The 27067-nt window shown below is 47.2% G+C and overlaps 1 protein-coding gene across 1 annotated transcript in view; it reads left to right on the top strand.

Moving 5' to 3' along the window:
- LOC138520611 (uncharacterized) overlaps nt 1-27067 on the top strand; it is an 88516-nt gene that overhangs the window by 43188 nt on the left and 18261 nt on the right. The window contains exons 2-3 of the mRNA XM_069632934.1: nt 9381-9722; nt 11792-12088. Coding sequence (XP_069489035.1) covers nt 9647-9722; nt 11792-12088 — 373 coding nt within the window. The 5' untranslated portion in view covers nt 9381-9646. The remainder of the gene's footprint in view (nt 1-9380; nt 9723-11791; nt 12089-27067) is intronic.

Here is a 27067-nt window from a genome sequence, read left to right on the forward strand (position 1 = left end):
CCCCTTCAATGTGTCCGGCCCCCTGCGACCGTACACCAGTACGGCGTGCTCTCGTACCGCCCCGCCTTTACTGGGCTGCTGATGCTCGGCCCGCCCCTCTGATACGTGCCGGAGCTGTCTGCGCTGCCGGCAGTCCACCTGTTTTGTAATTTGAGTGCTGAGTCACGAGTTCTGCACCTGTTAATCACACATTGTCCTATGCAAAGGCCTATGGGTGACGTCACCAAGCTAAATCTTCATGCTAACATTTCATACATATACCCCCGCCCTTTTAATTTCACACCCAAAAATCCCCACAGCTGTCTTCCCACCTCCTCCGGAGTGGAGGATACATCATCAACCACCTCTTCTCCTTTTTATAGGTGTACTGAACACGTTGCGTCGCCTGACATGCGATACGCTTCCTATACCGGAAACTTAACCAGTCACCTATCTTCTGCAATCTTAAGATAAACTTATATGGGAATTCGACATCTATCGACCAAGCTAAAACGCTCAATTAATAGGAAAACCACATATATTCATCGAACTACGTCGATTTATAGGAAAGCCATAGTCTCCCCCTACACATGTGTTCACTGTCCAGACCTGTCGGCATAACAACCTTTCAGTTTCCGAGGGATCCACTGTCCGGCCCCCAATACGCTAATCTGCACAACAAGGGTCTACCTCCGCTCCGATCCCTGTACTTATGCACATGCCCATCGCTACCTTGGTTCTCAACGCTATGATATTGTGATACCACCCTCCACCCTACATACACATCCTCTCCCACCCACACAATATGTTGTTGCACGTTGTGCGGACCACACTTACATTTAGGTGCATGTCAGCAGGCACCGCTCGGCTGCTGGCTCCCCTCCCACTGGGCTCATCTCGCCTCTTCTGGACCGCGTGCAGACACTCGCCAACTGCGGGCGGGATAGATTTTGAAGTCGGCTCCCGACGGCCAATCTCCGGTTGCGCTGTCCGGTGGTGTCTCAGTTACGCGAGGGTCCTGCAGTCCTCCAAGGTTTGACAGCAGAGGGGGCCGCACCTTGCCGGGTTGCCATCGCAAGCGATCTTGCCGGGGTCTCAGGAGCGCATCTCAGCAGTGCCTCCAACTTGTTAGGGGAGATTCTGGGGCCGGCAGAGCCGCACCTAGGGTCCGCGGACCTCCAGCTCACGGAGGGCCCTAACTCCCTCCAATGTCCCAAAGAAGTCGAGGTCCACACACGCAGCAAAGGTTAACTGCCATTTTTTTGTATCAAACGAGCAGGGACAACATACAGGCATCAGGTTTCATCCGAGCATGTCTCTCTAATTTTAGGCTCGCAGGCCTTTTTTGTACACTTGTGACGTCACACTTGTTGTCACTTACCAAAATCCTTCCCCGAACCTAACGTCACCCTGGGTTAGCTCCCAGAGTGGTAGTTCCAGTATAGAGACATATGCGTTGCTGTGTTATTGGTGGGCACGCTGTCAGGTGGCACACTTGGGTCATCCCTATAAATTGCTACCTAACAATTGTTACACTAGAACCCCTGACGATTGGCTGGAGATTCCAGCCGCCAGCTTCCATCCCCCGATGTGCTGATTGGTCAGGCCGCAGGCCCCCAAGCCTGGGACTAACATTGTTTCCATCCCGCAAGACACCTGCTCTTGTACACTATGTATCAACAAGATATAACTATGTGACAGTGTGTAACAATGAAGTCTTTACTAATGCCATGAGAGAAGTCCAGTCCCATCGCATAGTGTAGGTGGATTGTTGCAATTATGTGGCAAGGTTCAGTCTCAGACGTGGAATGGCTGCAGCTTCTCTGCTCCCTGGTCTTGGCATCATGTCAGGTCGGCCGAATCACGTGTGAGGAGACCGCTAGGGAAGTCAAATTACTTTGATTTGTATTTTAGCTTGAGGTGTCCTGTCCTGTAGCTGGGCTCGTCGTGGCACTGTGGGTGAGGAATGTCACTTGCTACATTATGGCATTGGCGGTAGCAGTCCTTGCCAGGGCGATTCTGCTCGCTCAGCAGCTTGCAGCGTCGAGATCCCTGCAAAAGGAGTTTAGTGTGCTGGATTGATCGAGGCCTACCTAAATTCTGGTTATTCTTCCAATATGATTATTCAAGGGTTAAGCGTATGCAATGGGTGATCAGGTCCTTTGAGTGCTCCTGTCCATCCATAGAGTAAATAGCGAGTAGCATCTGCAAGCATATACACAAGCTCTTCTGGCATCTTGGTTACTGCGGTGCAATAGCGACCTATGTGAAAAATAATAAACATGCAGACAGAAGGTGTGTCACTGTCCTCTAGCTCATAGAACTGCACGCAGATGTTCTTCATGTAGGTTGGTGTGTGAATGGCCCAATCACGCCTATTGCACATGTGCTTCCTGTCTAGTGCGGCTATGTCGTCATGAAGACTCGAACGACCTGCAACATGGTTTGCGGGGACATCAATCGAGTTGGTCCATATAGTCGTCTCCAGCTCGGTCTTGGTTCCCGTTGGTTGTGTTGGCTAGGGCTTTTGCTATTGTGGGGTTGATCAGGCTTATGGCTGGAGGTCTGTCGTGATGAGTTGGGAGTGGTGGGACTGGGTGCAACCTCTGATAGGCGATAGTTGTTCAGTCGGGGGTGCTTCTTCCGGTTGGGACCCCCATCAGGAGGGAAGGGACACTCAGATTTTCCCTCTTCAGGTCCCTGAGAAGCAGCTCAGGCTGTCAGATCAGGGGAGACCCCCCTCCCTCCCGTAATCGGGGCACGCCCCCAGCAGGTCCCTGAGAAGCAGCTCAGCCAAGAGATCCGGGAGGACCCCCGCTCCCATAATTGTGGCATGCAACCGTCATGTCCCTGAGCGGCAGCTCAGGCCAAGAGATCAGGGGAACCCCCCCCTCCCATAACAAAGGCACTGTCTCTGGAAAATCCCGGAGAAGCAGATCAGGTCATCAGCTATGGGGAGACCCCCCCCCCTCCCTCCCTCCAGTAATCGGGGCACACCCCCAGCAGGTCCCTGAGAAGCAGCTCAGGCTAAGAGATCAGGGGAACCCCCCCCCCTCCTATAACAAAGGCACCGTCTCTGGCAAATCCCGGAGAAGCAGCTCAGGTCATTAGATCAGTGGAGACCCCCTCCCCTCCTGTAATCAGGGAACACCCCCGGCAGGTCCCTGAGAAGCAGCTCAGGTCATCAGATATGGAGAGACCCCCCCTCCCCTCCTGTAATCAGGGCACGCCCCCGACAGGTCCCTGAGAAGCAGCATAGGCCATCAGATCAGGTGAGACTCGCCATCCCCCTGTTAGGGCTGATTTTCTATACTCTGGCCTGGGGGACAGATGTATAGAAGGACAAACTATATTGTGACAGGAACAACTCTGGGAAGCTGTAGCCAAACCAGTTTAGGTAGCAGTGACAGGCAGTCTAGGCTAAGTTCTTCAGAGGTGGTTAGCTTATAAGGGGTCCACAATGAGGTACACAATGGCAATCACAGATTACACTTAGACAGGATGTATAAAAACACAGTTAATTATTTATGGCCAAAACACACTTTAGAAAAAATGACTACTAGCAGGTAGACTTTTCACACAACACTATCAAACTAAATACATATATACATTCACTTTGTTGTAGGGCATAATACACATCAGAAACTCCTGCAAAGGAAAGGTTAGACCAGTATTATGCACTTATGGTCCACAGAGATGATCCCTGACTGAAATTGTTCAGCCCTAAGAGGTTACAGTTCCACAGAAGTTAGGAGGCAGGAGAAACTGCAGGTAGGGTCTCTGGGGTCCAGTGAAGGGTTCTTCGTGTTAGGGTTCAAGTTAGACTAATGCCCAAAAGTAGCCCCAACAGTCAGAAGTCTTGCGCAAACAAGCAATGGCAAAGCCAAAAGTGTTAGAAATAAGCAATATTATAAGCCCATTGATGTATAATTGGAGTATAGGGGTAGGTTAGAAACTCTAACTTACCCCCCCCCCCCCCATACTCTGATTCTTCTCCAGACTTGGCAGAACAAAGGAAGAGTGTCCGAGGTTGCTTTTCCCACTGAAAGTTGCAGTCCTCGATTCACAGGAATTGCGGGTTCGAGCTGATTTCCGGTTGGTGTCTTTTAACATTGCAAGGACTCTCGTTCGAAGAATGCAGCAAAACTCGATGCAGGACCCTTCTCAGGACCGGACTCGGGTCAGGTAATCTATTTCGTACGGTGGTCACCGCAGCAGGCTGACGCAAAAGGACTCAGCAGCCGAGTTCGGACTTTCCCCTCTTCTCTCGGGTCCCCTCGATGCTAGGACGCCGAAATTTCGCAGGAGGTAGTCTTAGGGGCAGCTGAGGAACCCCCAAGTTTCAGGCCAAAACTCGGTACGGTGACCTTGGCAGCACCGTAGCCCAAAAACGAAGCTAGTCAGCCACAGGACGGTTCCCGGGCACTTTCGAAGGCTCTCTTTGGCAGGGCACCGAGCAGATGTTGGGAATGGATGGACCCTCCACTCCAAGGGTCGCAGCACCTTCGCAGGACTACTAAAGATCACAATCAAGACATGGCTCCTCCAGGACAGCAGCAGAAGTTGTTTTCCAGGCCTTTTTCAGTCAGGTCTCAGGTTTCTTTGCGGGTCTCACAGCTGGACAGGATACTTGGCTCCTTCAGGTTTCTCCAGGATCTCTGAAGAATGGGTGGAGGGGTCCTCTTCTTATCCTAAAAGCAAGGTAAGAGCTTCTGCCCTCACTAGCCAATAGCAGGACTAGCCCACAGACACACCCCTGCAGCAGTCCAATCAGGACCACTGGTGGGAACATTCATGCATACCACTCAGACACTCTGAAACCAGTTTGTGGATTGGGGTCAGACAGACCCAGCCCACATCCTGCCTGCAAACACACACAGCCCTCCAGTAGCCCGCAAAAAGCTCCTGCTTCCTGGGCACTGGAAGTCCTTCTAAGGATTGTCCTGGCCTCTCTGGCCAGGAAGAAGGCTAAAGAACAAGATGGCAAAAGAACAGGCGAAAATCTCGTGGCACAGCCATGTTTGACCAGTAGCCACAGTTTGTAGCCAAATGTGATGAATGTGATGAAGCTAAAATGAAAATCCCCAAAAAGTGGGGAAAAGTCACTGCTGCCCCCAGCTTATCCTTTTAGCACACCTAGAGTAACCAACTAAAACACAATAAAGTTAAAAAAAAAAGTAACCAAAAATCCTCTGAGTGTTAGTCGAGGGCAAAACAAAAATGCACCCCATTGTACTGCAGTGTAAGCTGCTGTGCACAATGATAAAAAGTTACCACAAGTGATACAAAAGTAGTAACATAGTAACACGACTAGGGGAAACAATGTTGCCCAGTACTGACAGCCTGAAGGACATATCCGTTTCCCCATAACATATGAGCAAAGGCCAGTGCAGTGAAGCTTAAGGCTTCACTGCACTGCGAAAAGTACAGGTCAGATTCAAAAAAGTTTGGGGGTTCCATAAAGATGGAAGGAAAGGTGCAGTAATGAGAAATCTTTCCTTACACCCCCCCCCGCCCCCTCCCATAACTAAGGCACCTCTCTGGCAGACCCCTGAGATGCAGGTCAGGCCATCAAATCTGAGGAAACCCCCCCCCCCACCCCCCCTCCCTCCCGTAATCGGGGCACATCCCTGAGAGGCCCCTGAGAAGCAGCTCAGGCCATCGGATCAGGTGAGAACCCCCTCCACCCCTCCCTGTCAGATCAGGGGAGTCCCTCCCGTAATCACAGCTCGATAATTTGGCCCTGTATGGTAACGTTCCACTAGATGGCACATCCACCGCATTGACAATCAACCTTGCATTCAGAAAGGCGCTCAAAACCTGGCCTTTCCCTTCCTCTTCTTGAATCCCTCTTCCACACTATGCTTTGGTTGCTCCTCGCACAGAAGTACTGGCCCATACGGTTCCATGTGTTAAAATCATGGCAAAAAGGCAGTGGTTTTGCGCAATCCATGTAATGGATGCGGGGGACAATCCTGCAACCCCCGGACCCATTATACCAATTAAGGGGAGCAGGGGACACCCCTGCAACCCCTGCTCCCCTTAAATGGTATAATGGGGTACACCTTTACCCGGTCAAATCATGGCATTTTTTCCACGATTTTTTTGTGCAGACGACTTTTTTGCTGCGATCTTATTACTGCATACCGCCCAGACCCAACGAAACGCGTCTACTTTCAAACTACGCGGATGCCGGCTGCGTTCGCAGCAGCACACAATGACAAACTGGCCCCTTCCACCCGCACAGACGATCCTACATCATTCCCTCCCAACCCCTCCCCTGCCTGGACCACAAACTCTATAACTGGTGCAAACTGGTTGCCAAAAAACACCTGAAAATCTGATTGTACCTTGATCGTTGCTAGGTGTCTGGACAAAACGCTCGATTAGACAGACCACTATTGGTAGCAACTGCAGCATACTCAGCTTGAATTAGGGACAGGCCATGTCACGCACTCAGTTGGACCACCCTACCTAATTATCAAGGGGCTTACCCAAGCACTCGGAACGCTCAACTAATAGGTTTCACTGGAGGTAGAGAGGAAATGTGCCAGTTCAACTTGGGCTATAGGACACGGTATGCACTTAAATGGCTTTTGGAGGTAGGAATGGCGATGCACTAAGACGCCCCAGGGGGCAAAGCAAACATGGCGCACTTAGATGGCTCTTTCTTTGGGAATGGGAAACAATACCATTCATTGGTCTTAGGCCATAGGTGGCAATGCCTAATTTATTTGCCCATTGCACTGCAAGAATGCCACCAGACAGGTCCTTCCCAATGGTAGTATGCTAACCCCACCACAAGATGCACTCAAACGACCAACCTATCGCTTTGGGAGATCTAGGAAAGCGATATCGAAGATAAACTCCATCCCAGTTTAAGATCAGTATAAATCGCAGCACGTCTGTGGACACATGCCGCAGGCACGGCTTCCCATCCATGCACTCTAGAATGCAGCTACGGATATGTCAAATTCGGTCTAGCTGCACGCATAGCCGTCCATACTGAAACCCCTGACGTGCCTCAACACCTCTGCCACTAGTATACAGCAATAACCTACGACAAATTCAGTCTAGCTGGGTACACATAGTCTCCTGCTCTTGCACTCTCTCTTAACCACCGACAGCACCCGGCCACGTGCCCGACCTCTGGGTTGCTTAATGAAGCCTAGCCAGCCCTTTTAAGTCCTAATCCTGGTAGAATGCACACACGCATCTTATAGCAAACTCTTAGAATGTTCCCATACCTGGACTTCGGTCACCGAGGGGGTTCCAACCACAAAGCACATTGAGGCCATACAAATAGGGAAATGGCGCTATGTAAATCACAAACTACAAACATCACTTAACAAAAACTAAGACACAAACTACACACACGCCCACACCGACCACTAGATAACTACCATGCAAAGACCACAAACCCGCACACAGTGGCCGGTTTCTCTGAACTGAAGCTACTAACAGCACATCGAAGCTCGTGCACTTTTCCCTCTATATCCCATTAACAAGCCCCCCTGCAGCCCTCTTTCCGTATTAGAATCGTCAGAGCGCCAAGAGACCACGCAAGTTAACCTACAAATTCTATCCCATACTTCCTTCGGAAGTCCCCTTATCAAGGCCCTTTCCCAGAAAGCCATACACTTGGCTTTGTCCCCCAATCCACCAATCGAGGTTGCCTCATGTAGCTTGGGTATCGGAACCTTTCTGCTCCGGTCAGAATTATACACCCCGTCTCCATTGGCGCAAGCTCTCACTATTGTTTCTTTAAGTCTAGGGTATTGAACACCCCCAACTGCTGCTATCCCCTGACAAGAGTTGCCCCACCTTTTCAAGACCTGGATCAGACCCACTCCGGGTCATTACAGCACCCCATTTCCCCGAACCAAAGGATGGCGCCATACTGAACTCCCAGAGGAGGGCCACGTGGAAAGGTAGTCATTAGAATTGTTCTCCTCCCATAGCTTCCACATTCCCCCTAATTCTTTGGGGTACATACCTACTCGGGGACCAAAGGAGTTCTCCCACTTTTCTCAGTGTGTTATGCAATCTTCCAGACATAGCTGATGCACCCTAAAGTCATCCCTCATGTGTTCCAAGAAAACCTAACCCGGGCAAGTTTAAAATACTAAAAAAAGGGTATCCAGAACACTTTCCTCCCGACCCTTGCCCCCTGCCCCCCACCCCCACCAAAGCAATTTTCATATCTCAGGATTATTCACTTTAATAAAAGTTCTCTGGCCCTATGGTTTGGGGGCCTCATAGAAAGAAAGAGGGGTCTTGGTCATCGTCCCTGCGGTCATCAACCCACGCAGTGACAACGTAAGGTTTGCTCAGCTCCATCGTTCAAAGTATCCAACGTGTCCAGTTCCCTGGATATCCTTATTCCTAAATATTATAGATTGTTGCTCTCAGCGCATCGCATGTATCTCCATAAATAATGCATGGTACGGCCTAATAAATAACATATTATTATGCTTCTGGTCTAATAAATAGTATATTGTTATGCTTCTGTGTTGAATTCTATTTCTTGGCGTTTCCAAGTGTTAACTGTACTTGGACTCCATCCCGATCTCCTAGGTCTGCCTTACTGCTCAGCCTCCGCTACTTCGGGAGAGTTGAGACCAAGTGTGTAAAGCTCTTGCTCATGACTTAGGCTTGCCTCTTAGAACCCTCCCACATGGCTGGTTCTCAAAAATCCCTCCTAACAATTCAACATTTCTAAGTACTCTGTTATCACCTTCTCATAAGGCGCTGTGATTTGTACTTACATTAAGGCTGTAAACTACATAAGAAATACCCTTTTGAATGCTGAAACCCATGTGCAAGGTAGGATTTGCACACTGACATTAAGCAGAGACTTCCAAAGTCTTTCTACTATCTCTATATTCCGCGTAATTCATTGCATTTTCGTGCATGGGCGAATGCTGGTATGTTCGGGTGTCTTATAGGTAATTTTTGGGCAAAGCTATCCTAAGCGTTTTATTACAGTGGCAGTGCTGGCATTATTTTGTTCTGTGTGTACTACATATCTACAAAACATGCATACTAAGAGCTGGGCAACTCTTTGTTTCTCTGCATGCGTGCTGCATATGTCCTGCATGTGCATTTCTGTGCAGAGTTTCCCAGTTCTATTTGCCTTTGGAAACTGTGATGGAAAACATTGCCCCCTCCACCCATCAATGACAAGTGCGCATATTTAATTAGCAATAAAAGAAAACTATGTATAAAGGAAATGCACGTCTACTAGTGGCTTGGCCGCTTTGATTCTATTTGTTGCATTAAATGTAGTAATTATTATGTGCCCTTTCGTTGTTTCAGTAGATTCTCAGTTTTTCTATGCATAATGTTTTCCCCACCGACATTTAAAAAAAAACATTTGTGGGTCTTCTTTTTTTCTGCAGATTTGTACTGCCTCCATTGGTGACCTGTGCTGCATAGAGCCTGGCTGTGCTGCTGCTATCCTGCCACTGTTGGCTGTGCTGCTATCCTGCCACCGTTGGCTGCTGCTGCTATCCTGCCACTGCTGGCTGCTGCTGCTACCCTGCCACGGTTGGCTGCTGCTGCTATCCTGCCACTGTTGGCTGCTGCTACCTGGTGGCAGCACTCCAAGCACAGCCATTGGCCACTAATCGGACGCACCAGACGAAGACACCAATCCCCTTACAGCATGAGGGCTGCGCTGTGCATAACTCTGTGCATAACTGTGATGTCCCAAATAACCTACACTGCGGATGTGCACACAGGTATCCCATGTTCAAACATTATAAATGATTTGAATCACAGGTCGAAAAAAATGAAGCCCCATGATTTGGTTCCAGGTGCTGGCTTCCCTGCAGTGATCTTAGTAAAACTCTTATGCAGCGCAAAACACCCAGCCCTTTTCAGAATGTGGTGTTTGCCATCCAAAATGTGGTGTTTGCAATACAAAAAAGTGGTAAATGTGGTTTAGTGATCTAAAAAATGGGGAATTGGGAATTACCAGGTTCCAGGGCCTCACTAATCCTTGGCAGGGGGTGGGGCATTATCACAAAACTGACTTCTTCTTCCAAAGTGACCTTGTTAAAATATATCGGCCCAGAGCACGAGCCCTGGGAGGGACCCACATTACTAAACTGGGCGACACACCACACTCCTCCTTTTCCATAATGAACCAAGAAATGGCACGCCTCACTGACATCAAATGAACTTACATTCACAAACAGTAATGCTTGGGATCACAAGTGCAGACAATAACCACATACATTGAAACTCAGGTTGTGAAGTATGTTAGCGCCAGAGCACATCCCTCTCCTGTACAGGTGTGGCGCGAGAGCACATCCCTCTCCTTGAGGGCACGTCCCTCTCCTGTACAGGTGTGGCGCGAGAGCACATCACTCTCCTTGAGGGCACATCCCTCTCCTGTACATGTGTGGCGCCATAGCACATCCCTCTCCTGTACAGGTGTAGTGCCAGGGCACATCCCTCTCCTGTACAGGTGTAGCGCCATAGCACATTCCTCTCCTGTACAGGTGTAGAGCCATAGCACATCCCTCTCCTGTACATGTGTAGCGCCATGGCACATCCCTCTCCTGTACAGGTGTAGCACCAGAGCACATCCCTCTCCTGTACAGGTGTAGCGTCAGAGCACATCCCTTTCCTGTACAGGTGTAGCACCAGAGCACATCCCTCTCCTGTACAGGTGTAGCGCCATATAACATCCCTCTCCTGTACAGGTGCAGCGCCATAGCCCATCTCTCTCCTGTACAGGTGCAGCGCCATAGCCCATCTCTCTCCTGTACAGGTGTAGCGCCAGAGCCCATCCCTCTCCTGTACAGGTGCAGCGCCAGAGCACATCCCTCTCCTGTACAGGTGTAGCGCCATAGCACACCCCTCTCCTACACAGGTGTAGCACTGTAGTACATCCCTCTCCTGTACAGGTGTAGCACCATGGCACATTCCTCTCCTGCACAGGTGCAGCGCCATGGCACATCCCTCTCCTGTACAGGTGCAGCGCCAGAGCACACCCCACTCCTGCACAGGTGTAGTGCCATGGCACACCCCTCTCCTGTAGAGTTGTAGCGCCATAACACACCCCACTCCTGCACAGGTGTAGCGCCATAGCACACCCCTCTCCTGCACAGGTGTAGTGCCATGGCACTCCCCTCCCCTGTAGAGTTGTAGCACCATAGCACACCCCACTCCTGTACAGGTGTAGCGCCATAGCACACCCCACTCCTGTACAGGTGTAGCGCCATAGCACACCCCTCACCTGTACAGGTGTAGCGTCATAGCACATCCCTCTCCTGTACATGTGTAGCGCTATAGCACATCCCTCTCCTGTAAAGGTGTAGCACCATAGCGCATCCCTCTCCTGTACATGTGTAGCGCCATGCAGTGCACTATCCTCTCACTTCATTACTTAAAATCAGGACATCCTAGCCCATAAATTTCCCTATTACAGTGAGACGGTACATTCCGTTAGCAGAGTGACTGAGGGGAAATCGCTTAGAATGGGGCCTTAGTGCACAGCTGGGGTTCCCCTGCAGGGGTCACGTGTGGGTTGCTTTGTCTTGTCTGTGTGTAGAAGGAGGCCTCACCACAAACGGGCTCAGGATAAAGTTTGGGCTGAAGCACAGGACATGGAGAACACCGTATCAGGCGTACCCAGAAGTCAATGAGTCAGTTAATCTTCATCTCAGTGCTGTAAAGAGAGTAAACCTTTCTTGCTGTTAACTGGGGCAATTATTAATGATTCTCTCCTCACCTGTTGATAATCTGTGAAGCATAAGCATTGCACATCGTTGTAATCTGCTATTTCTTTTCCCCTGAAAAGTGGAACCCCTGAGCCTCCAGATTGGGTCTTCTTTCTACATCCCAGCCATGGGTTTATCCCCTGCAGCCGTCTATTGGAACCAAACCTCTCCTCCCAGCTGCACAGGACAAAGCATCATAAGCGTAATGGTGGGAGTGGCCCGACCCTACACATCCCAGCTCCTGGGCCGAGTTGATGAGCGCCTGTCCAATGGAAGCATTGTGATCCGCAGTCTACGACGAGAGGATGGGGGCTTGTACGTGGTGTGTTTAGAGTCTTCCAGCCCACCTGTACGAACCATCCTGCTAACTGTGACCGGTGAGTGACTCTTTCCTAATACTCTCCTAAAAGGATGCAGACTGTCCGCCTTGCAGCTTTGCAGGGCTGCATGTTACAGGAGGCCTCACTACCCAGTGGCCCTTGTTTGAAGGACGTTCCTGTACTGTTAGGAACTTGTGCTTCTTTCCATCAATATAATCCACATATGTCAATGGACACCCTTCCTTTTGCTATTGTTTTGAACCTTTGCTGATTTATGGAGGTAAGTGAAACCTTTTTGTTCCACTTACCTTTCTACGCTCATCTGTTTTGGGGGCACTGACCAGTCCCTAAGGCTATTAGTTCAGGGGCACTCGGTTCTCCATTGTAAAGTTCTGTTTGTTTTTGTCTGCACAGATCTCTTTGTGGTAACTTTCATGATGTGTCCGGGATGGGCTGGTGGCAGTGGATACTTTTATGGTGCCTTCTTTTTTATAGTCTCGTGCACTTTTGCATTTTAACGCTTGATGCCATTGTAGATTACCATCCACGCTACAATGGCCGTGCCACGTGATCTTCCACTGTCCTTTGAATATCTTGTAGTGCGAATTTCTTCCTGCCCTGGAGTTTCTGGATTATTCAAATATGGTAAGCCCTTTCCCAGGGAAAGCCCCAGCTCTTGCACGATCTGAATGACACAAGGCCTAGTAAGATAGTTATTTTGTCCTCCATAGTGGAAACCCTTGTGTACATGCACGTTTTAAATGCCACAGCATATCGTAACGGGAGAGTCACTCACCGCATGAATGGGGTTGAGATGCGATGCTCATGTCCCCAGCGGTCCGTGAAATTGTTCTGTCCGTCAAGCAGTTGCAGTGTTGGATGGAGCACTGATCCTCCGCACATGGGCAGTTCTATTCAGATGGTTGCGCCCCTGTTGCATCGACCCATCGCGCGTCTGTGACCAGGAAGATCCAGCGTGTTCCAAAGACGCAAGTTCCACGTGGTGCACCAACGTGGGTAGAGCCTCCAGGCCCCAGCAAAGCGCCCTGTAGGGGCAGATGTGAAAGACAGCTGGTGGCAAACCTTGATCCAGCAGTACCTCGCTCACTGCAGCCCTGCAATGCTGGCGCTCCTCCCATGCGGAATACACACTTTGAAACCTACTCTGTTGCAGCGGGAGCCATTGTGAGGTACCAGCGGACCTGCATTTGAAAATGGAGCAGGGCTTCATTGGTGCTTTATGGTTTCTGATGTGTGTAACCCCGCCCCTGAGAGAGACAGAGAGACAGAGATTGGCCCGGGGAACCAGCTGAGGCTGTGAGCCAATGGGGAACCAGCTGAGGCTGTGAGCCAATGGGGAACCAGCTGAGGCCGCGAGCCAATGGAAGCGGTAGGCGGAGGAGGATAAAAGGGGGTGGGAGGAAGGGCCACTGTGGACATCGAGATGTTGGACGAACATCTGTCGAAGCTGAGTAAGAACTTCTGCCAAGGACTGGATCAGAACCCGAACCCTCTGATCAGAAGACTCACTGCCACCACTGCAAACCCCTTCGACCGCTACCCGCGGCCCATCACGGCGAAGACCATGTGAAACCAGCCCTACTGTGACAAGACCACACAGACCAAGAAGAATACGAACCCACGACTACATACTCAACCCGAGAAAATTGAGTAATGAGGCTCAATCCTCGGTATCCAAAATTCACAGCTGATGTTAAATGTTAAAGGTATTTGTACCATGCACCGTCACCAACGGAATTGGTCCCCAGGCGCTCTGGTGGATCTGCAAAGGATAAGGTGGGATGGGTTAGTAAGGTGAAGCGGGAGTAGGATAGTGAGAGGAGTGGTGTTCTGTTGGCAGCTTCAACTCGGTATACACCGGGTGCAGACCTTTGGTGCGGTTATTGGATCGGTGTCAGTCCACGTGTGCTGTTGCTCCGGCTTATGTGTTGTTGCAGTTTTGTGAAGTGCGTGCGGCTTGTGGTGCGAGAGGTGGTTGTGTGAGTTTTTGAGTGAGATAAGTATGCAGAGTTTGAGGTTATATTGGTTAGTGGGTTACCTGACCTTTAGCATGCTAACATTCACAAATCTATCCAGACGCGACGCCGGCTAATGTTCACAATTCCATCCAAGTGAGGACATGCTAACATTCACAGTTCTATCTAGATGCGACGCAGGCTAATGTTCACAGTTCTATCTAAGTGTGGACATGCTAACACTCCCAGTTCCATCTAGATGCGACGCAGCCTAATGTTCACAGTTCTATCTAAGTGTGGACATGCTAACATTCCCAGTTCCATCTAGATGCGACGCAGGCTAATGTTCACAGTTCTATCTAAGTGTGGACATGCTAACATTCCCAATTCCATCTAGATGCGACGCAGGCTAATGTTCACAGTTCTATCTAAGTGTGGACATGCTAACACTCCCAATTCCATCTAGATGCGACACAGGCTAATGTTCACAGTTCAATCTAAGTGTGGACATGCTAACATTCCCAATTCCATCTAGATGCGACGCAGGCTAATGTTCACAGTTCTATCTAAGTGTGGACATGCTAACATTCCCAATTCCATCTAGATGCATGCTAACATTCCCAATTCCATCTAGATGCGACGCAGGCTAATGTTCACAGTTCTATCTAAGTGTGGACATGCTAACACTCCCAATTCCGTCTAGATGCGACGCAGGCTAATGTTCACAGTTCTATCTAAGTGTGGACATGCTAACACTCCCAATTCCGTCTAGATGCGACGCAGGCTAATGTTCACAGTTCTATCTAAGTGTGGACATGCTAACACTCCCAATTCCATCTAGATGCCACGCAGGCTAATGTTCACAGTTCTATCTAAGTGTGGACATGCTAACACTCCCAATTCCATCTAGATGCCACGCAGGCTAATGTTCACAGTTCTATCTAAGTGTGGACATGCTAACACTCCCAATTCCATCTAGATGCCACGCAGGCTAATGTTCACAGTTCTATCTAAGTGTGGACATGCTAACACTCCCAATTCCATCTAGATGCGACGCAGGTTAATGTTCACAGTTCTATCTAAGTGTGGACATGCTAACACTCCCAATTCCATCTAGATGCGACGCAGGCTAATGTTCACAGTTCTATCTAAGTGTGGACATGCTAGCACTCCCAATTCCATCTAGATGCGACGCAGGCTAATGTTCACAGTTCTATCTAAGTGTGGACATGCTAACACTCCCAATTCCATCTAGATGCGACGCAGGCTAATGTTCACAGTTCTATCTAAGTGTGGACATGCTAACACTCCCAATTCCATCTAGATGCGACGCAGGCTAATGTTCACAGTTCTATCTAAGTGTGGACATGCTAGCACTCCCAATTCCATCTAGATGCGACGCAGGCTAATGTTCACAGTCCTATTCAAGTGTGGACATGCTAACACTCCCAATTCCATCTAGATGCTACGCAGGCTAATGTTCACAGTTCTATCCAAGTGTGGACATGCTAACACTCCCAATTCCATCTAGATGCGACGCAGGCTAATGTTCACAGTTCTATCTAAGTGTGGACATGCTAACACTCCCAATTCCATCTAGATGCGACGCAGGCTAATGTTCACAGTTCTATCTAAGTGTGGACATGCTAACACTCCCAATTCCATCTAGATGCGACGCAGGCTAATGTTCACAGTTCTATCTAAGTGTGGACATGCTAGCACTCCCAATTCCATCTAGATGCGACGCAGGCTAATGTTCACAGTTCTATCTAAGTGTGGACATGCTAACACTCCCAATTCCATCTAGATGCGATGCAGGCTAATGTTCACAGTTCTATCTAAGTGTGGACATGCTAACATTCCCAATTCCATCTAGATGCATGCTAACATTCCCAATTTCATCTAGATGCGACGCAGGCTAATGTTCACAGTTCTATCTAAGTGTGGACATGCTAACACTCCCAATTCCATCTAGATGCGACGCAGGCTAATGTTCACAGTTCTATCTAAGTGTGGACATGCTAACATTCCCAATTCCATCTAGATGCATGCTAACATTCCCAATTCCATCTAGATGCGACGCAGGCTAATGTTCACAGTTCTATCTAAGTGTGGACATGCTAACATTCCCAATTCCATCTAGATGCGACGCAGGCTAATGTTCACAGTTCTATCTAAGTGTGGACATGCTAACATTCCCAATTCCATCTAGATGCGACGCAGGCTAATGTTCACAGTTCTATCTAAGTGTGGACATGCTAACATTCCCAATTCCATCTAGATGCATGCTAACATTCCCAATTCCATCTAGATGCGACGCAGGCTAATGTTCACAGTTCTATCTAAGTGTGGACATGCTAACATTCCCAATTCCATCTAGATGCGACGCAGGCTAATGTTCACAGTTCTATCTAAGTGTGGACATGCTAACATTCCCAATTCCATCTAGATGCGACGCAGGCTAATGTTCACAGTTCTATCTAAGTGTGGACATGCTAACATTCCCAATTCCATCTAGATGCATGCTAACATTCCCAATTCCATCTAGATGCAACGCAGGCTAATGTTCACAGTTCTATCTAAGTGTGGACATGCTAACATTCCCAATTCCATCTAGATGCGACGCAGGCCAATGTTCACAATTCTATCTAAGTGTGGACATGCTAACATTCCCAATTCCATCTAGATGCGACGCAGGCTAATGTTCACAGTTCTATCTAAGTGTGGACATGCTAACATTCCCAATTCCATCTAGATGCGACGCAGGCTAATGTTCACAGTTCTATCTAAGTGTGGACATGCTAACACTCCCAATTCCATCTAGATGTGACGCAGGCTAATGTTCACAGTTCTATCTAAGTGTGGACATGCTAACACTCCCAATTCCATCTAGATGCGACGCAGGCTAATGTTCACAGTTCTATCTAAGTGTGGACATGCTAACATTCCCAATTCCATCTAGATGCATGCTAACATTCCCAATTCCATCTAGCTGCGACGCAGGCTAATGTTCACAGTTCTATCTAAGTGTGGACATGCTAACACTCCCAATTCCATCTAGATGCGACGCAGGCTAATGTTCACGGTTCTATCTAAGTGTGGACATGCTAACATTCCCAATTCCATCTAGATGCATGCTAACATTCCCAATTCCATCTAGATGCGACGCAGGCTAATGTTCACAGTTCTATCTAAGTGTGGACATGCTAACATTCCCAATTCCATCTAGATGCGACGCAGGCTAATGTTCACAGTTCTATCTAAGTGTGGACATGCTAACATTCCCAATTCCATCTAGATGCATGCTAACATTCCCAATTCCATCTAGAAGCGACGCAGGCTAATGTTCACAGTTCTATCTAAGTGTGGACATGCTAACATTCCCAATTCCATCTAGATGCGACGCAGGCCAATGTTCACAATTCTATCTAAGTGTGGACATGCTAACACTCCCAATTCCATCTAGATGCGACGCAGGCTAATGTTCACAGTTCTATCTAAGTGTGGACATGCTAACACTCCCAATTCCATCTAGATGCGACGCAGGCTAATGTTCACAGTTCTATCTAAGTGTGGACATGCTAACACTCCCAATTCCATCTAGATGCGACGCAGGCTAATGTTCACAGTTCTATCTAAGTGTGGACATGCTAACATTCCCAATTCCATCTAGATGCGACGCAGGCTAATGTTCACAGTTCTATCTAAGTGTGGACATGCTAACATTCCCAATTCCATCTAGATGCGACGCAGGCCAATGTTCACAGTTCTATCTAAGTGTGGACATGCTAACATTCCCAATTCCATCTAGATGCGACGCAGGCTAATGTTCACAGTTCTATCTAAGTGTGGACATGCTAACATTCCCAATTCCATCTAGATGCGACGCAGGCTAATGTTCACAGTTCTATCTAAGTGTGGACATGCTAACACTCCCAATTCCATCTAGATGTGACGCAGGCTAATGTTCACAGTTCTATCTAAGTGTGGACATGCTAACACTCCCAATTCCATCTAGATGCGACGCAGGCTAATGTTCACAGTTCTATCTAAGTGTGGACATGCTAACATTCCCAATTCCATCTAGATGCATGCTAACATTCCCAATTCCATCTAGATGCGACGCAGGCTAATGTTCACAGTTCTATCTAAGTGTGGACATGCTAACACTCCCAATTCCATCTAGATGCGACGCAGGCTAATGTTCACAGTTCTATCTAAGTGTGGACATGCTAACATTCCCAATTCCATCTAGATGCATGCTAACATTCCCAATTCCATCTAGATGCGACGCAGGCTAATGTTCACAGTTCTATCTAAGTGTGGACATGCTAACATTCCCAATTCCATCTAGATGCGACGCAGGCTAATGTTCACAGTTCTATCTAAGTGTGGACATGCTAACATTCCCAATTCCATCTAGATGCATGCTAACATTCCCAATTCCATCTAGATGCGACGCAGGCTAATGTTCACAGTTCTATCTAAGTGTGGACATGCTAACATTCCCAATTCCATCTAGATGCGACGCAGGCCAATGTTCACAATTCTATCTAAGTGTGGACATGCCAACACTCCCAATTCCATCTAGATGCGACGCAGGCTAATGTTCACAGTTCTATCTAAGTGTGGACATGCTAACAGTCCCAATTCCATCTAGATGCGACGCAGGCTAATGTTCACAGTTCTATCTAAGTGTGGACATGCTAACACTCCCAATTCCATCTAGATGCGACGCAGGCTAATGTTCACAGTTCTATCTAAGTGTGGACATGCTAACACTCCCAATTCCATCTTGATGCGACGCAGGCTAATGTTCACAGTTCTATCTAAGTGTGGACATGCTAACATTCCCAATTCCATCTAGATGCGACGCAGGCTAATGTTCACAGTTCTATCTAAGTGTGGACATGCTAACATTCCCAATTCCATCTAGATGCGACGCAGGCCAATGTTCACAGTTCTATCTAAGTGTGGACATGCTAACATTCCCAATTCCATCTAGATGCGACGCAGGCTAATGTTCACAGTTCTATCTAAGTGTGGACATGCTAACATTCCCAATTCCATCTAGATGCGACGCAGGCTAATGTTCACAGTTCTATCTAAGTGTGGACATGCTAACACTCCCAATTCCATCTAGATGCGACGCAGGCTAATGTTCACAGTTCTATCTAAGTGTGGACATGCTAACACTCCCAATTCCATCTTGATGCGACACAGGCTAATGTTCACAGTTCTATCTAAGTGTGGACATGCTAACATTCCCAATTCCATCTAGATGCGACGCAGGCTAATGTTCACAGTTCTATCTAAGTGTGGACATGCTAACATTCCCAATTCCATCTATATGCGACGCAGGCCAATGTTCACAGTTCTATCTAAGTGTGGACATGCTAACATTCCCAATTCCATCTAGATGCGACGCAGGCTAATGTTCACAGTTCTATCTAAGTGTGGACATGCTAACATTCCCAATTCCATCTAGATGCGACGCAGGCCAATGTTCACAGTTCTATCTAAGTGTGGACATGCTAACATTCCCAATTCCATCTAGATGCGACGCAGGCTAATGTTCACGGTTCTATCTAAGTGTGGACATGCTAACATTCCCAATTCCATCTAGATGCGACGCAGGCTAATGTTCACAGTTCTATCTAAGTGTGGACATGCTAACATTCCCAATTCCATCTAGATGCATGCTAACATTCCCAATTCCATCTAGATGCGACGCAGGCTAATGTTCACAGTTCTATCTAAGTGTGGACATGCTAACATTCCCAATTCCATCTAGATGCGACGCAGGCCAATGTTCACAATTCTATCTAAGTGTGGACATGCTAACACTCCCAATTCCATCTAGATGCGACGCAGGCTAATGTTCACAGTTCTATCTAAGTGTGGACATGCTAACACTCCCAATTCCATCTAGATGCGACGCAGGCTAATGTTCACAGTTCTATCTAAGTGTGGACATGCTAACACTCCCAATTCCATCTAGATGCGACGCAGGCTAATGTTCACAGTTCTATCTAAGTGTGGACATGCTAACATTCCCAATTCCATCTAGATGCGACGCAGGCTAATGTTCACAGTTCTATCTAAGTGTGGACATGCTAACATTCCCAATTCCATCTAGATGCGACGCAGGCCAATGTTCACAGTTCTATCTAAGTGTGGACATGCTAACATTCCCAATTCCATCAAGATGCGACGCAGGCTAATGTTCACAGTTCTATCTAAGTGTGGACATGCTAACATTCCCAATTCCATCTAGATGCGACGCAGGCCAATGTTCACAGTTCTATCTAAGTGTGGACATGCTAACATTCCCAATTCCATCTAGATGCGACGCAGGCCAATGTTCACAATTCTATCTAAGTGTGGACATGCTAACATTCCCAATTCCATCTAGATGCGACGCAGGCTAATGTTCACAGTTCTATCTAAGTGTGGACATGCTAACATTCCCAATTCCATCTAGATGCGACGCAGGCTAATGTTCACAGTTCTATCTAAGTGTGGACATGCTAACACTCCCAATTCCATCTAGATGTGACGCAGGCTAATGTTCACAGTTCTATCTAAGTGTGGACATGCTAACACTCCCAATTCCATCTAGATGCGACGCAGGCTAATGTTCACAGTTCTATCTAAGTGTGGACATGCTAACATTCCCAATTCCATCTAGATGCATGCTAACATTCCCAATTCCATCTAGATGCGACGCAGGCTAATGTTCACAGTTCTATCTAAGTGTGGACATGCTAACACTCCCAATTCCATCTAGATGCGACGCAGGCTAATGTTCACAGTTCTATCTAAGTGTGGACATGCTAACATTCCCAATTCCATCTAGATGCATGCTAACATTCCCAATTCCATCTAGATGCGACGCAGGCTAATGTTCACAGTTCTATCTAAGTGTGGACATGCTAACATTCCCAATTCCATCTAGATGCGACGCAGGCTAATGTTCACAGTTCTATCTAAGTGTGGACATGCTAACATTCCCAATTCCATCTAGATGCATGCTAACATTCCCAATTCCATCTAGATGCGACGCAGGCTAATGTTCACAGTTCTATCTAAGTGTGGACATGCTAACATTCCCAATTCCATCTAGATGCGACGCAGGCCAATGTTCACAATTCTATCTAAGTGTGGACATGCTAACACTCCCAATTCCATCTAGATGCGACGCAGGCTAATGTTCACAGTTCTATCTAAGTGTGGACATGCTAACAGTCCCAATTCCATCTAGATGCGACGCAGGCTAATGTTCACAGTTCTATCTAAGTGTGGACATGCTAACACTCCCAATTCCATCTAGATGCGACGCAGGCTAATGTTCACAGTTCTATCTAAGTGTGGACATGCTAACACTCCCAATTCCATCTTGATGCGACGCAGGCTAATGTTCACAGTTCTATCTAAGTGTGGACATGCTAACATTCCCAATTCCATCTAGATGCGACGCAGGCTAATGTTCACAGTTCTATCTAAGTGTGGACATGCTAACATTCCCAATTCCATCTAGATGCGACGCAGGCCAATGTTCACAGTTCTATCTAAGTGTGGACATGCTAACATTCCCAATTCCATCTAGATGCGACGCAGGCTAATGTTCACAGTTCTATCTAAGTGTGGACATGCTAACATTCCCAATTCCATCTAGATGCGACGCAGGCTAATGTTCACAGTTCTATCTAAGTGTGGACATGCTAACACTCCCAATTCCATCTAGATGCGACGCAGGCTAATGTTCACAGTTCTATCTAAGTGTGGACATGCTAACACTCCCAATTCCATCTTGATGCGACACAGGCTAATGTTCACAGTTCTATCTAAGTGTGGACATGCTAACATTCCCAATTCCATCTAGATGCGACGCAGGCTAATGTTCACAGTTCTATCTAAGTGTGGACATGCTAACATTCCCAATTCCATCTATATGCGACGCAGGCCAATGTTCACAGTTCTATCTAAGTGTGGACATGCTAACATTCCCAATTCCATCTAGATGCGACGCAGGCTAATGTTCACAGTTCTATCTAAGTGTGGACATGCTAACATTCCCAATTCCATCTAGATGCGACGCAGGCCAATGTTCACAGTTCTATCTAAGTGTGGACATGCTAACATTCCCAATTCCATCTAGATGCGACGCAGGCTAATGTTCACGGTTCTATCTAAGTGTGGACATGCTAACATTCCCAATTCCATCTAGATGCGACGCAGGCTAATGTTCACAGTTCTATCTAATCTAAGTGTGGACATGCTAACACTCCCAATTCCATCTAGATGCGACGCAGGCTAATGTTCACAGTTCTATCTAAGTGTGGACATGCTAACACTCCCAATTCCATCTAGATGCGACGCAGGCTAATGTTCACAGTTCTAAGACATGCTAGCACTCCCAATTCCATCTAGATGCCACGCAGGCTAATGTTCACAGTTCTATCTAAGTGTGGACATGCTAACATTCCCAATTCCATCTAGATGCGACGCAGGCTAATGTTCACAGTTCTATCTAAGTGTGGACATGCTAACATTCCCAATTCCATCTAGATGCGACGCAGGCTAATGTTCACGGTTCTATCTAAGTGTGGACATGCTAACATTCCCAATTCCATCTAGATGCGACGCAGGCTCATGTTCACAGTTCTATCTAAGTGTGGACATGCTAACATTCCCAATTCCATCTAGATGCGACGCAGGCCAATGTTCACAATTCTATCTAAGTGTGCACATGCTAACATTCCCAATTCCATCTAGATGCGACGCAGGCTAATGTTCACAGTTCTATCTAAGTGTGGACATGCTAACATTCCCAATTCCATCTAGATGCGACGCAGGCTAATGTTCACAGTTCTATCTAAGTGTGGACATGCTAACACTCCCAATTCCATCTAGATGTGACGCAGGCTAATGTTCACAGTTCTATCTAAGTGTGGACATGCTAACACTCCCAATTCCATCTAGATGCGACGCAGGCTAATGTTCACAGTTCTATCTAAGTGTGGACATGCTAACATTCCCAATTCCATCTAGATGCATGCTAACATTCCCAATTCCATCTAGATGCGACGCAGGCTAATGTTCACAGTTCTATCTAAGTGTGGACATGCTAACACTCCCAATTCCATCTAGATGCGACGCAGGCTAATGTTCACAGTTCTATCTAAGTGTGGACATGCGAACATTCCCAATTCCATCTAGATGCATGCTAACATTCCCAATTCCATCTAGATGCGACGCAGGCTAATGTTCACAGTTCTATCTAAGTGTGGACATGCTAACATTCCCAATTCCATCTAGATGCGACGCAGGCTAATGTTCACAGTTCTATCTAAGTGTGGACATGCTAACATTCCCAATTCCATCTAGATGCGACGCAGGCTAATGTTCACAGTTCTATCTAAGTGTGGACATGCTAACATTCCCAATTCCATCTAGATGCATGCTAACATTCCCAATTCCATCTAGATGCGACGCAGGCTAATGTTCACAGTTCTATCTAAGTGTGGACATGCTAACATTCCCAATTCCATCTAGATGCGACGCAGGCCAATGTTCACAATTCTATCTAAGTGTGGACATGCTAACACTCCCAATTCCATCTAGATGCGACGCAGGCTAATGTTCACAGTTCTATCTAAGTGTGGACATGCTAACACTCCCAATTCCATCTAGATGCGACGCAGGCTAATGTTCACAGTTCTATCTAAGTGTGGACATGCTAACACTCCCAATTCCATCTAGATGCGACGCAGGCTAATGTTCACAGTTCTATCTAAGTGTGGACATGCTAACACTCCCAATTCCATCTTGATGCGACGCAGGCTAATGTTCACAGTTCTATCTAAGTGTGGACATGCTAACATTCCCAATTCCATCTAGATGCGACGCAGGCTAATGTTCACAGTTCTATCTAAGTGTGGACATGCTTACATTCCCAATTCCATCTAGTTGCGACACAGGCCAATGTTCACAGTTCTATCTAAGTGTGGACATGCTAACATTCCCAATTCCATCTAGATGCGACGCAGGCCAATGTTCACAGTTCTATCTAAGTGTGGACATGATAACATTCCCAATTCCATCTAGATGCGACGCAGGCCAATGTTCACAGTTCTATCTAAGTGTGGACATGCTAACATTCCCAATTCCATCTAGATGCGACGCAGGCCAATGTTCACAATTCTATCTAAGTGTGGACATGCTAACACTCCCAATTCCATCTAGATGCGACGCAGGCTAATGTTCACAGTTCTATCTAAGTGTGGACATGCTAACACTCCCAATTCCATCTAGATGCGACGCAGGCTAATGTTCACAGTTCTATCTAAGTGTGGACATGCTAACACTCCCAATTCCATCTAGATGCGACGCAGGCTAATGTTCACAGTTCTATCTAAGTGTGGACATGCTAACACTCCCAATTCCATCTTGATGCGACGCAGGCTAATGTTCACAGTTCTATCTAAGTGTGGACATGCTAACATTCCCAATTCCATCTAGATGCGACGCAGGCCAATGTTCACAGTTCTATCTAAGTGTGGACATGCTAACATTCCCAATTCCATCTAGATGCGACGCAGGCCAATGTTCACAGTTCTATCTAAGTGTGGACATGCTAACATTCCCAATTCCATCTAGATGCGACGCAGGCTAATGTTCACAGTTCTATCTAAGTGTGGACATGCTAACATTCCCAATTCCATCTAGATCCGACGCAGGCCAATGTTCACAGTTCTATCTAAGTGTGGACATGCTAACATTCCCAATTCCATCTAGATGCGACGCAGGCTAATGTTCACAGTTCTATCTAAGTGTGGACATGCTAACATTCCCAATTCCATCTAGATGCGACGCAGGCCAATGTTCACAATTCTATCTAAGTGTGGACATGCTAACACTCCCAATTCCATCTAGATGCGACGCAGGCTAATGTTCACAGTTCTATCTAAGTGTGGACATGCTAACACTCCCAATTCCATCTAGATGCGATGCAGGCTAATGTTCACAGTTCTATCTAAGTGTGGACATGCTAACATTCCCAATTCCATCTAGATGCGACGCAGGCCAATGTTCACAATTCTATCTAAGTGTGGACATGCTAACACTCCCAATTCCATCTAGATGCGACGCAGGCTAATGTTCACAGTTCTATCTAAGTGTGGACATGCTAACAGTCCCAATTCCATCTAGATGCGACGCAGGCTAATGTTCACAGTTCTATCTAAGTGTGGACATGCTAACACTCCCAATTCCATCTAGATGCGACGCAGGCTAATGTTCACAGTTCTATCTAAGTGTGGACATGCTAACACTCCCAATTCCATCTTGATGCGACGCAGGCTAATGTTCACAGTTCTATCTAAGTGTGGACATGCTAACATTCCCAATTCCATCTAGATGCGACGCAGGCTAATGTTCACAGTTCTATCTAAGTGTGGACATGCTAACATTCCCAATTCCATCTAGATGCGACGCAGGCCAATGTTCACAGTTCTATCTAAGTGTGGACATGCTAACATTCCCAATTCCATCTAGATGCGACGCAGGCTAATGTTCACAGTTCTATCTAAGTGTGGACATGCTAACATTCCCAATTCCATCTAGATGCGACGCAGGCTAATGTTCACAGTTCTATCTAAGTGTGGACATGCTAACACTCCCAATTCCATCTAGATGCGACGCAGGCTAATGTTCACAGTTCTATCTAAGTGTGGACATGCTAACACTCCCAATTCCATCTTGATGCGACACAGGCTAATGTTCACAGTTCTATCTAAGTGTGGACATGCTAACATTCCCAATTCCATCTAGATGCGACGCAGGCTAATGTTCACAGTTCTATCTAAGTGTGGACATGCTAACATTCCCAATTCCATCTATATGCGACGCAGGCCAATGTTCACAGTTCTATCTAAGTGTGGACATGCTAACATTCCCAATTCCATCTAGATGCGACGCAGGCTAATGTTCACAGTTCTATCTAAGTGTGGACATGCTAACATTCCCAATTCCATCTAGATGCGACGCAGGCCAATGTTCACAGTTCTATCTAAGTGTGGACATGCTAACATTCCCAATTCCATCTAGATGCGACGCAGGCTAATGTTCACGGTTCTATCTAAGTGTGGACATGCTAACATTCCCAATTCCATCTAGATGCGACGCAGGCTAATGTTCACAGTTCTATCTAATCTAAGTGTGGACATGCTAACACTCCCAATTCCATCTAGATGCGACGCAGGCTAATGTTCACAGTTCTATCTAAGTGTGGACATGCTAACACTCCCAATTCCATCTAGATGCGACGCAGGCTAATGTTCACAGTTCTAAGACATGCTAGCACTCCCAATTCCATCTAGATGCCACGCAGGCTAATGTTCACAGTTCTATCTAAGTGTGGACATGCTAACATTCCCAATTCCATCTAGATGCGACGCAGGCTAATGTTCACAGTTCTATCTAAGTGTGGACATGCTAACATTCCCAATTCCATCTAGATGCGACGCAGGCTAATGTTCACGGTTCTATCTAAGTGTGGACATGCTAACATTCCCAATTCCATCTAGATGCGACGCAGGCTCATGTTCACAGTTCTATCTAAGTGTGGACATGCTAACATTCCCAATTCCATCTAGATGCGACGCAGGCCAATGTTCACAATTCTATCTAAGTGTGCACATGCTAACATTCCCAATTCCATCTAGATGCGACGCAGGCTAATGTTCACAGTTCTATCTAAGTGTGGACATGCTAACATTCCCAATTCCATCTAGATGCGACGCAGGCTAATGTTCACAGTTCTATCTAAGTGTGGACATGCTAACACTCCCAATTCCATCTAGATGTGACGCAGGCTAATGTTCACAGTTCTATCTAAGTGTGGACATGCTAACACTCCCAATTCCATCTAGATGCGACGCAGGCTAATGTTCACAGTTCTATCTAAGTGTGGACATGCTAACATTCCCAATTCCATCTAGATGCATGCTAACATTCCCAATTCCATCTAGATGCGACGCAGGCTAATGTTCACAGT

Source organism: Ambystoma mexicanum, chromosome 13 (assembly GCF_040938575.1).
Source record: "Ambystoma mexicanum isolate Mex_15411 chromosome 13, UKY_AmexF1_1, whole genome shotgun sequence".
In the NCBI taxonomy this organism is placed as follows: Eukaryota; Metazoa; Chordata; class Amphibia; order Caudata; family Ambystomatidae; genus Ambystoma; species Ambystoma mexicanum.